Raw genomic sequence first — 12709 nt, 5'->3', positions numbered from 1 at the left:
GAGGCGGGCGGATCACCTGAAGTCAGGAGTTCAAGATCAGTGTGGCCAACATGGGGAAACCCTGTCTCTACTAAAAATACAAAAAATTAGCCAGGTGTGGTGGCGGGCACCTGTAATCCCAGCTACTCGGGAGGCTGAGGCAGGAGACTTGCTTGAACCCGGGAGGTGGAAGTTGCAGTGAGCCGAGATCGTGCCATTGTACTCCAGACTTCATGACAGAGCGAGACTCCATCTCAAAAAAAAAAAAAAAAAAAAAGGCAGGAACATGTGACCCATAATCTGGAGGAAAAAGTAGTTGGTAGAAAGAGACCCAGAAATGATGGAATTAGCAGATATTAAAATAACTATGATAGAAATGCCCAATATGCTCAAAATTGTAAGGGAAAATGTTAATATAATGAGTAGTAATTAGAAGACTTAAAAAGAGCTAAGTGGAACCACCAGAGATGGGATTTAAAAGGACAAAATGGAACTACTAGAGATGAAAAACACATCTGAAGTGAATTTCTTCCTGTGAAATTTTAACAGAAGACTAGACAATGTAGAGGAAAAGATCATTGAACTTGAAAATGTGACAATAGAATATATGCAAAATGAAGTGGAAAGAGCAAAAAGACTAAAACTTCAAAAACTCTAGCAACTTGGGATGTTTTTATTTTTGAGACAGGGTCTCACTCTGGTGCCAAGGCTGGAGTGCAGTAGTGCAGTTTCTACCGGAGTGATCTCCGCTCACTGCAACCTCTGCCTCCTGGGTTCAAGTGATTCTCCCACCTCAGCCTCCCGAGCAGCTGGGACTACAGGTGTGCGCTGCCACGCCTGACTAATTTTTCTATCTTTTGGTAGAGATGGGGTTTCACTATGTTGACCAAGTTGGTCTCTAACTCCTGACCTCAAGTGATCCACTTGTCTCAGCCTCCCAAAGTGCTGGGATTACAGGCGTGAGCCACTGCACCTGGCTGGGATAATTTTAAATGGTCTAACATATGTAGCTGGAGTCCCAGAAGGAGAGGAGAGAGGGTGGATGAAAAAATGTTTGAAGGAATAATGCTAAAAAATTTTCCAAATTTGATGCAAGTTATAAACCCACATATGCAAGATTGTAAACAAAGCTTGGCAGATTGTAATCATGTGCTGAATGCAAGCAACAAAGCAAAAACCTTAGAAGGGACCACAGGAGAAAAGCCACATCAAATAAATGAGGTAAGAATTCAGCAGATTATCTTCAGAAACTGTATAAATCACAAGACAATCTCCCATGGGTACTGAGGGGCAATTATGTTTTAAAGCCTAGCGCAGCACCTCAGAAACAAAACATTGAAGTTGTCTTAGTTTTTGCTGCTGTAACATAATGCCCAAGACTGGACAATTTGTTAAAAACAAAAACTCTTTCTCACAGTTCTGGAGTTTGAGAAGTCCCCTCATCTAGGCACTAGCAGGTTCAGTGTCTGATGGGGCCTGCCTGGTCTCTGCTTTGAAGATAGTGCCTTGTTTCTGTATTCTCCAAAGGGGATGAATGCCGTGTCTTCCCCTGGCAGAAGGGGGAGAGGGGTGATCTCACTCGCTCAAGCCTCATGGTCTAATCACCTCCTAAAGGCCTCAGCTCCTAATACTACCATGTTGGGTCTTAGGTTCTAACATAATGAATTTTAGAGGGACACATACATTCAGACTGTAGCAGAGGTATAGCTAATAAGTTAATAGTAAAATGGAATACTAAGAAATGCTTTTTTTGAAAAGAAAGACTGGAAATGAGAAAAAAGGAAGAAATATCAAGTGGGTAAATAGAAGAAAACAAATAGCAAGATGATGGATTTAAACATAACTACATCAGTGGTTATGTTAAATGCAGATGGTCCAAAAACTTCAATTGAAAGACTAAGATTGTCAGCCTGGATGATACAAAAATTCACTGACATGTTAAAAGAAGGATAGAAAAAGATGTTCTGTGCAAAGCATAATAAATTTAGAATGACTATATTAATATCAAAGTATATTTCAGGAAAGAAAATATTACCACGGAATAAAAAGGACATTTTATAGTGATGGAGCTAATTCATAAAAATTAATAGCAATTCTAAATATATAACTCAACAATAGAACTTCAAAGTACATGAGATACAAACTTCCAGAACTGAAAGAAATAGATAAATCCATGAAAAGAATGAAAAGATTTAAACATGTATCTCTCAATAATTGATAGAACTAATAAACAAAAAGATGAGCAAAATTCACATTTAGAAGACTTGAACCGAATAACATTCTTGATTAAGTGGACCCAAATGACGTTTACGGAATAGTTCAACAACAGAGTACTTTCTGAAGTACTTTTGAAAGTACTTTTTGAAGTACGCTTTTGAAGTTTACTTGGAATCTGCATGAGATAGACCCTATGATGGGGCATCAGACAAGTCTCATTAAATTTAAAAGGATTGGCATTGAACGGTACAGGTTTTATGACCACAGTGGAATTATTTGTGAAACACCAAGATATTTGGGAAATCCTCAGATACTTGAACAACACTTGTAAATAACCTATGGATTAAAGAAGAAATTATAAGGGACATTAGAACAGTTTTTGATATAAATGAAAGTGAAACACAACATATCAGAATTTGTGGAATGCAGGTAAAGCAACATCTGTAGGGCAATTTATAGCCTTAAATGCTTGAGTAATAGAAGAGATAACTTAAACAAGAAAAGGGAGAGCAAATGAAATCTGAAATAATTAGAAGAAAGGAAATAAAAGCAGAAAACTCTGAAATAAAAAACAGACCAACAGACAAGAAAATCAAGTTCAAAAGTTGAGTGTTGTGAAATGATTAAAAAAAAAAAATTGGTAATACCCTAACAAGACTGATCAAAGAGAAAAGAGAAAAACAAAAATTACTATTTTCTGATGTGAGGGGATATCACAGACCTGACAATTAAAAGTGTAATACAGAAATATGCTCATAAATTTGACAACTTAGATGAGATATGCAAACCCTTGTAAAAGCATAATTAACCAGAGCAGACATAGAAGAAATAGAAATTCTAAATAATCTATGTGAAATAAATTGTATTTAATATAAAAAAATCTTCACATAAGGAAAATTTCTAGCCAAGGTGATTTTCACTGGTACTATCAAGCATTTGATCTTACACAGATTCTTTCAGATTTCTTAGGTCTGTATGACCTTGATATCAAAACCTCATGAAGTAATTTGAAAAAAAGGAACTACATATTATTATCTCTCATGAACACAGACACAGAAATCTTTGAAGTATTCCATCAAATTCAGCAAAATATGTAAAGGTTACGTCAAACTCAGCAAAATATATAAAGGTTAGTACATCATGATACTAATGGGGTCTGTTCCATCTATGCAAGTTTGGTTTAAAAAGTTTATATAATTCACAGTGTTAACAGTTTACAGGGGAACAACCATATGGTCATTTCACTAGATGCAGAAAGAGAATTTACATATTCAGTTCTTAATGATGAAAACACTACATAGTAGCATAGAAGGGAGTTTTCTAAATTTTATAAAGCTCATCTGTGAAAAACCTGAAGCTACATTCTTAATGGTAGATACATAGTAGCATATCTATACAATGGGATACTAATCAGCAATAAGAAGGAATGAAGCATGGATACATGCAACAGCATGGATGAATCTCATATATTCTGTGTAGCCAAAGAAGTAGATGTAAAAAGCTTATGTACTATATGATTATAATTTATTTGAAAAAGGGCAAATGTATAGTGACAGTGAAGTTCGGAGGTTTCTTGAGGCTTGGGGGAAGGATCAACTGTGATGGTGTACAAGTGTGTGACGAATTGTTCTGTATCTTGCTGTATTTACGTGGTGTGACATTTGTCAAATATTACTGAAATGTGTATTTAAAACGGGTTCATTTTATTGATTGTAAACATTCTCTCAATGAAGTTGAATTTTAAAAATATGTTACGAAACTATCTTCTCCACTTCAGTCTTCTATGTGACTTAGGATAATATTGAAAATGGTTAGGGTAGATCACTATACTTGTTAGCATTATATTTTTTAAGTTAATAACTTGTTTTGGCAAACCACCTGTAAAATGTTCATTTCAATTGATGCAGAAAGATATTCTCACATTTGATTGGAGACTTTGTGATCTGAGCCATTATATGGAATTGTTTAAGACTGTGGTTTTGGGGTCATCTAGAATTCACTTCAAAAATTGACTTTGTTGCTACCTGTAGGTTCCTGGGAAAGTCATTAATATCCCTTTGTCCAAGTTTATTTATTTGTAAAATGAGAAGTAATAGTGCTTAATGTTAAGAAGCTCATGTGGGCTTATAAAAATGAGATAATTCATACGCAGTGCTTAGCCAAGTGCCTGGTACAGAATTAGCTCTGAATAAACGGTAACTACTGTTTTTATTGTCCCTGATGTTCTGTTATTTTTCAACAGACTACCTCAGTTCAGTGAACTGTCACCACATATTTTTCCTTACCCCATACCCCCAGTCTTCAGTGTTTCTGGATTTTTACTCTAGAACTTTGTTTCTTACTTAGATTATAAGGCTCTTTGAGGATCTCTTGAAAGCTGTACCTGTTTTACCCAGAAAAATGTAAATAAAAATAACCACACAGTTTTCCATAGGGTTGTTCATGGACTTATTGAGCCTATACATAAGAACCCTTGTTGCTGAGCAAGAATGTAAAAACGTTCTTACCCATATAATATTAAACTTAAAAATTTTTTATTATTATATAGTAATGGTTTCCATTGACTGCTTTAAAATTAGACCTGTTACCTAGTCTCTGAGCTAAAAGAACAGGTTATGAACTATAGACCTTTTTAAAATAAACATTCTCAGTTTTTATATTCAGAAACTCATGCTAACTTTGATTGGATTGAATCATATAGCTTTAAAAAATAATCTTATCTCTTTATTGTTTGTCTCACGTTGTATCATCTTTGGCCAAAAGCTATACATTGACATGCTGTTTTTAAGGACCTCGTATGACATGATTTCCTAATTAGGATTTCTTAATTTTACTAATTAAATTTACCTAAAATTATTATTGTTTTGCACAATAAAAAAGTCTGTGTAAACTGCATAAATTGCATCTTGCTCTTGTGGATATTTCAGTACTGAATCATTTGATTTTTTTTTTTTTTTTTTTTAATTTTTACCGTGTTTTATTAGAAGGCATATAGAATGTAGACATTATGACGGGATGGGAAACGTTTTGTGATTCTAGGTGTCATTCTTCAAAAACAAATTATTGTTTCAGAAACTGTTTTGGGTGGGCCTACTTCACCTTTACCTTCTCCGGGAAATGGGAGTGAAACTGCACCTGGATCAATTACACAGCCAAAGAAAATTCGAGGAATTGGATTTGGAGACATTTTTAAAGAAGGCTCTGTGAAACTTCGGACAAGAACATCCAGTAGTGAAACAGAAGAGAAAAAACCAGAAAAGGTGGTAATGATGGACTTAAGTTAGATTAACTCCACTCATTCTCTCATTAACCATTTTTAAAATGTAAAAGTCAGTTTGTAACTCTGTTCAATTTCTTTTTTTTTGAGATCACTAATAATTTGGTTATGAATGAGGAGGCTGTGAGAAATTTTGTCTCCATATTTACAATATTGATATTCATGGTTGAATCTAATAAAATTAGAATGCTTATTTCTTGGTAAATTTAACACACTTAGAAGCTTTAGGGTTTTTAGTTATCACAGTGTAAATAAAAATCAGAAAGTTTTTTTTTGCCTTTTAAAAGCTACCATATATAAATTTAGTTTTGTATATAATAAATATATATTTAATTTGAATTAGACTTAAAATGGACTGTTTTGAAATGGATTTAGGAAGTATTAAATTACTTTATATTTTGGCACTACTTAAATTTCCTCTAGATTGTCAACATTTGTTAAATTTACTAACCTTTTCTTTGAAGGTGTGGAGAATTTTATTTCATTAGCATTTTGCTGGCATTGTGAAATGAAACAAAGTAAATGAACCATAAATTATAAGAACTAAAAAGAGGGTTTAAAATAAAACCTTAAGCTGTTATTTTGGTGGTAAAATAGCTACAGTCTGTAGAGCATTTTTTCCACAGTTCCTTCTGTCCTATCTCTTTAACTCTGAAGAATTTAAAGTGTTACAGTGTTTATTTGATTCGTGTAGCTACATCTCATTTAAAGACTGTGTTTTGGTTATTGAGATACTATGAAGTTTCCTCCTAAGATAGGTGCTTTCAACTTTTTTTTTCCTTTCCTAACTTGCTACCTATTTTTTTATGTAACAGTGAAGAGTTGGGTTCAGAAAAGAGAACTTCCACTTTCTATCCTACACATTCCTAGCTCTGAGACTATCTGGCATTAGGATTATGGGGTCAAATTGATTCTTGGTTTTAAAGGTAAAGTTTGGAATTCTCATGTTTTTTGGGGTGGTGCTCTATAGCTATATAACAGCTAGGAATGTTGGACAAGCAATTCTTGCATTGTGATAGAAATTAGACTAAATGATCTTGTGCTGCTTCCAATTCTAAAGCTTGTGATTATATTGAATAACTTTATTGATTAATGATTACATTATCTTTTAATCATCCTTGATAATGTCCACTACGCAAGAGTTGTTATCAGTGACTGTAGTCTCAGGATTACCCTATATAATGGTCTTGTCAGGCTTGCTTTGATCACTGATCCAGGAATTGATAAAGTAGGGAGCACATTTGCTGTGTTTATAGGTACACCAGATTGGAAAATATGGTGGTTAGAGTTGGGGAAAACTAAAGTAGGTATCTTAGAAGATAAACAGAAAACACAGTGGTAGGTAGGTAAGTTAGCAGTGTGTTCAGATTTTTAAGTATTGACATCTAAGGTTAAATGTACTGTTGTTTCTGGGTAGAGAACTTAAGAAAACACTAGTATAAGGTGGTAAAGGACTTAGTCCTTTACAGATTACAATGGACAAATGTCTAGTAGACTGTAGTTATGAGGAACATAAGAGTACCTGAATCATTTACATTCATACGGCAATAAAGTATAAATAATTTTTTTCTCCTCTTTCATTTTAAGGTTTAGTTCTGGGTTAAAACCTGGGCTCTGCTGCTAAATTCCTTTTACTATGGACAGATTACTTATATAAATTTATATTATTGTATAAATAGTGCCCACTTAATGCAGATAGTTATGAGGCTGTTAGTCCTATATGCACTATTTATGCAAAGTGTTTACCCCAGGGATTTAACTTCTCAAGTGCTGTTGTTCTTATTTATTGTATTTGATTTATTGTATTTTGTAAAGATAGGGTCTCACCTTGTCATCCAGGCTGGAATGTAGTGGTATAATCATAACTCACTTACAACCTTGAACTCTTGGTTTCAAGCAGTTCTCCTGCCTTGGCCTCCCTAAGTGTTGGGATTCAGGCATGAACCACCAGTGCCTAGCCTCTTATTTATTTTAGAGATTCTAAAATTGAATCTCGTTAATATACTATGGGCATCAGAGAATATTGTCTTTTAGATAAGGAATCTTAGCTCTGAGCTATGATTTAAGGAACTTTGGAGACCTTTACCTGTTTCATTGCTGATTTTTCAGTCACATTACTATCCTAGCTATAAGGACCATTAGGGAAAGCTGGGTAACTGTAAGTGGAAACTTTGTTTAACAGTATTATCTTTATTCTATCTTAAAATAGTTCATGCCATTTTTTTTCTATTCTAGCCCTTAATCCTGCCGTCACTGGGATCCAAAACGCAGAGTGTGGAGATAACAAAAACAGATAGCGAAGGTAAAATTAAAGGTATGTATTTGAATAAAACTTTCATATTCGGAATAGTAGAAATATACTCAAATGTATCATGAGACTTGTTGGAAGCATTTGTTACACTGCTTTATTAGAATAGCAAATTCTATTAGATGTAAGCACCACGAGGTCAAGGATTTTGATGTACTTTGTTGGTTGATGGATGTATCTCCTTGTAGTTGAATCTGTGTCTGGAACATCACAAATAGTAAATATTTGAATGAACGATTAATGAAGTTGTTATTTAACATATGGTATTGACTATAAGTATTTTAAAATTTAAAGATAGATTATTAAGTTCATCTTTAATCACTTTTAGTATACTTTACACAAGATAGAGGCTTAATAAATAAGTATTTGTTGAATGAATCCATTTGTGTGAGCCACATTATTTGCATTCTTTATTTCAGCTAAAGAATATTGTAGAACATTATTTGCCTATGAAGGTACTAATGAAGATGAACTTACTTTTAAAGAGGGGGAGATAATCCATTTGATAAGTAAGGTAAGGTATTTCTGTTTTCCAGTGAATTGTTTATAGAAATATTTTTCAGAAGTTATACATTCACCCTAGAATGTTCTTATATTCACCCTGGAATCTAGAAGAGCTGGGACTTTGTCTTGTTTCTAAGTCCTGAAAACTTGGCATGTGATAAGTGCTCAGAACGTTCTCTTTTTGAGCTAACTTTTATTGACTATATTTGTTATAATTTATATATTGGAAATTATTAACCATCATATTTGCTTTTTTTTTTAAGTAATTACTTTTTTTTTTTTTAAATTAACCTCAACTTCCCAGATTTTTTATTCTTTCTTCTCTTCCACTTCATTCTATTTTTTCTCCTATCTACCGTTTGGAGAGTTGTTTGTAATATAAACAGAAGAAGAAAAATAGGGAAACAAGCTAAATGTCCGTCAGTATGGAAATGGTTCTGAAACTCTTTATACTCTGGAAAATGATGTCACCATTTTAAAAATGGAAGTGATTTTATAACTTGGAATAAATCCTAATACAAAATAAAGAGAAAACCCAGTAGTACTTTTGTGTGGGCAGAATCCTATATTAACTATATTATGGGAAAATTACAAATATTTGTTTTTTGCTATAACCTTGTAGAATAATTTTTGAAATTCCCCTGCCCACACACACCTTTTTAAAGTAGAGATGGAGTCTTGCTATGTTGACCAGGCTGGTCTTGAACTCTTGAGCTCAAGCATTCCTTTCGCTTTGGCCTCCCAGAGTGCTGAGATTACAGGTGTGAGCTCTCACACCTGGCCCCATTGTTTTACATTGACTTTGTTATAAGATGGCATAGTGTATATAATTGTTTTTTAAAATAAGTTTTATTGTGTATACTTAAAGGATAATGATGTTATAGGATACATAGTAGTAAAAAGGTTATTATAGTGAAGCAAATTGACATATCTATCAAATCAACTGCAGATAAAATCATTTAGCAAGAATTTTGTAAATTTATGTAAATTTTCATATTAATGTAATTTGCACTGATTACACCTAATTTTTCATGCAAGGGTGGTGAATATTTAGAAGAAACTTAGAAAGTCTTGTTAATTTGAAAAGAAAAAAATTTAAAGACAAGGTCTTGCTTTGTCGCCCAGGCTGGCATGCATAGCTCACTGCAGCCTTGAGCTCGTGGGCACAAGTGATCCTCCTGCCTCAGCCTCTCAAGTAACTGGGACTACAGTTGCATCCCATTGTGCCTGATTAACTTTTTTTTTTTCAAATTTTTTTTATAGAAACAGGATCTTGCTATGTTGCCCAGGCTGGTCTTGCAAACTCCTGGCATCAAGCGATCTTCCCACATCAGCCCCTGAAGTTGCTAGGATTACAAAGCATGATCCACTATGCCTGGTCAAATCTGGTTAATTTTTAAAGCAGCTGAATAATGTGATTAATATTTAGTATATAAAGTGTTAAGAATGTTAAGAAAGATACAGTTTGGAAATTCATATTCTCCCTCTCCACCTTCGTCTCTTTTCCACTTCCTTTCATTGCATCTTTTTTTTTTTGAGACGGAGGCTCGCTCTGTCACCCAGACTGGAGTGCAGTGGTGTGATCTCGGCTCACCGCAACTTCCGCCTCCCGAGTTCAAGCAATTCTCCTGTCTCAGCCTCCTGAGTAGCTGGGACTACAGATGCCTGTCGCGATGCCCGGCTAATGTTTGTATTTTTAGTAGAGATGGGGTTTCACCTTGTTCGTCTGGCTGGTCTCAAACTCCTGACCTCAGGTGTTCCACCCACCTCAGCCTCCCAAAATGCTGCGATTACAGGTGTGAGCCACCATGCCCGGCCTTATTTTATCTTTCTCCTCTTTTCTCTGAGAACCTTTTAATGTTATAGATGGAATTTTAAAATAGATTTTTTTCTTTTTTTAAATTAAACCCAATTTTGTAATTACTGCTAAAAGTAATACATGGGAAATACTTCCTTTTAGAAGGACAGTGTCATCTGTTTAGTTGCAGCTGGGCACAGTGGCTCATGCCTGTAATTCCAGCACTTTGGGAGACCAAATCAAGAGGATCATTTGAGCCTGGAAGTTTATGGTTGCATGCCTGTGGTCCCAGCCACTTGGGAGGCTGACTTGGGAGGATCACTTGAGCCCAGGAGGTTGAGGCTGCAGTGAGTCATGATTGCATCACTGCACTCCAGCCTGGCCAACAGAGCAACACTTTATCTAAAAAAAAAAAAGATAACTTTTATTGTCTTAATTATTCTATTTTGCTTTTTAGGAGACTGGAGAAGCTGGCTGGTGGAAAGGTGAACTTAATGGTAAAGAAGGAGTATTTCCAGACAATTTTGCTGTCCAGATAAATGAACTCGATAAAGACTTTCCAGTAAGCTTTTGTTTTTCGATGATGATAATACTTGAAAGAACATTTTGCCACTAATCTTTTGTAGACAAGTTTTTTTGCATTATTATTGAATAATTTTTATGAAGGCGTTTCAGATGTAGCTGTTCAGGTAGGAGTTATTTGAGTTATAGTAAAACAAAATGATGTTTCAGTTCCATACTTTGTTCTTCCTTTGTTTCTTTCTCGACTGTACTGAAAAATAACCCTGGATTTCTTTATTTTATAATTTAAGAAGGACGGTCTATCCTAGTAACATAAATTAGTACTTTCCTGGAAGAAATTATATTTTATTTAATGTTGTTGAGAAGCTTTAGTTTATTTTAAGGTCTTGTGGAATTGCTAATATGCTGTTGGTGCATTTTTTTGGGAGGGCAAGAAGCACTCTTTGCCTCAACAGAACTTGTTATTTTAGTATCACTTCTCAGAGAAAAAGTGAGGCTGAGTCATTCATCAGTGGTCTTTGCCTTCCTACAACTTGGTCCCCTTTCCCCATGGAAGAGGAATATAATGGAGTTTTTAAAATAGAGGGAAAGAGCATTAGCGCAAGCACACAGCAGGATGGGCTACCATGTTAGGTTTAAGACAATGCTGAACTCTCTAACTCTGTGGAAGCTTAGGCTATCTGAGGCCTTTCTTTTGTTAGATTGCATTCAGTATTGATTTAGCCTTCATATGCTTTATTTTATACTTTTACTAAAGAACACATTTTTTCTGCTTTTATTATGTTTGTACATTATGGCTTATCAATTATTCTTAATTTGTGAAAACCAAGTCCACATACTTAGAAATGTGTCTCAATATTTTAAGGTATTAAGTCTTAAAAATGAATGAATGTTTATAAATTGAGAAAAAACACATCTTTACCTTTAACTGTTCCTTTGAGAGTTCCAAAGGGTTAAGAATGAAAACTTAGTCTATTTGTTGCTACTCTGCTTTTTAGAAAACAAAACAAAACGAAACAAAAAACAAGGTCTCTCCCTTGTTCTGCCAGTCCTTCTCTCCCCACAACCCCAGCTGCAAAAGAGGGATAAAATGGTACTTAGGAATCTTAACCTAGGGGAAGGCAGAGCAGAACATTTTTGCTCATTAAGATTTTTAAGGTTTATTCAATCCACTGAAATATGGATTGAAATATTTGACTGAATTTTGATCAATGAGGCTATTTATTCTAATGAAATAATTTGTTGTCATTGGTTTTTTTGGGTAGTTTTTACAATCTTAGCATTTTATAATTTTTGGCAAGGACGGAATGAAGAGGAGAGACATTTGTATGATTTAGATTATTACTAATTAGAGTTTAACTATATTCGATATGAAACTGGTCAACCGTTTCCACCATTATTATTTTAACAGAAACCAAAGAAACCACCACCTCCTGCTAAGGCTCCAGGTATGTAAGAAACACATTATTCAGTTTGCTGTTTTCAATTTTTTAAAATTCTAAAATGGTAAAATTGGATCTAATGCAAACTATTAATTGTTATCAAATATGATGTTGTCTGTAAACATTTTTAGAAATATATGAAAATTGAGTGTTCACATGCATCAGTATCTGTCATATTTTTAAAAGTACAAATGGTATAAAATACGGATCTTGAAAATGTAGATACTTTATATGTAATTTTGAGTTAATAAAATTAATCAAATTTAAACTGTCTTAGAAAACTTAATATATTGACCTGGCCAATTTGTTATTTTACCTTTTCAAATGAAATCCATTTGTTAATGTCTCAAATAATAATTTACGTACTCTTTCAGACAATATGCTGAAGGTTAAACGAAGTAGATGATTTTAAACAGATGAATAAATTATGGTATACCGAGAAGTGTCTTCAAGAGTTAAAGTTTTGTAATCTAGCTCTTTGCTTCCATAACTACTATTTTCAAATAACTGCTCTTTACAGGTGTAATAAAAATTTCTATTTCCAGGCCGGGCGCGGTGGCTCAAGCCTGTAATCCCAGCACTTTGGGAGGCCGAGACGGGCGGATCACGAGGTCAGGAGATCGAGACCATCCTGGCTAACCCGGTGAAACCCCGTCTCTACT

General features: G+C 34.4%; 1 protein-coding gene across 1 annotated transcript in view; it reads left to right on the top strand.

Moving 5' to 3' along the window:
- The window catches only part of CD2AP (CD2 associated protein), a 156819-nt gene that overhangs the window by 94652 nt on the left and 49458 nt on the right, over positions 1-12709 (top strand). The window contains exons 6-10 of the mRNA XM_023212978.3: positions 5269-5456; positions 7709-7787; positions 8201-8295; positions 10541-10645; positions 12017-12053. Coding sequence (XP_023068746.1) covers positions 5269-5456; positions 7709-7787; positions 8201-8295; positions 10541-10645; positions 12017-12053 — 504 coding nt within the window. The remainder of the gene's footprint in view (positions 1-5268; positions 5457-7708; positions 7788-8200; positions 8296-10540; positions 10646-12016; positions 12054-12709) is intronic.

Source organism: Piliocolobus tephrosceles, chromosome 5 (genome assembly GCF_002776525.5).
Source record: "Piliocolobus tephrosceles isolate RC106 chromosome 5, ASM277652v3, whole genome shotgun sequence".
Classification (NCBI taxonomy): domain Eukaryota; kingdom Metazoa; phylum Chordata; class Mammalia; order Primates; family Cercopithecidae; genus Piliocolobus; species Piliocolobus tephrosceles.
The sequence above is the reverse complement of the archived record's forward strand: the minus strand, read 5'-3'. Positions and strand labels throughout refer to the sequence as shown.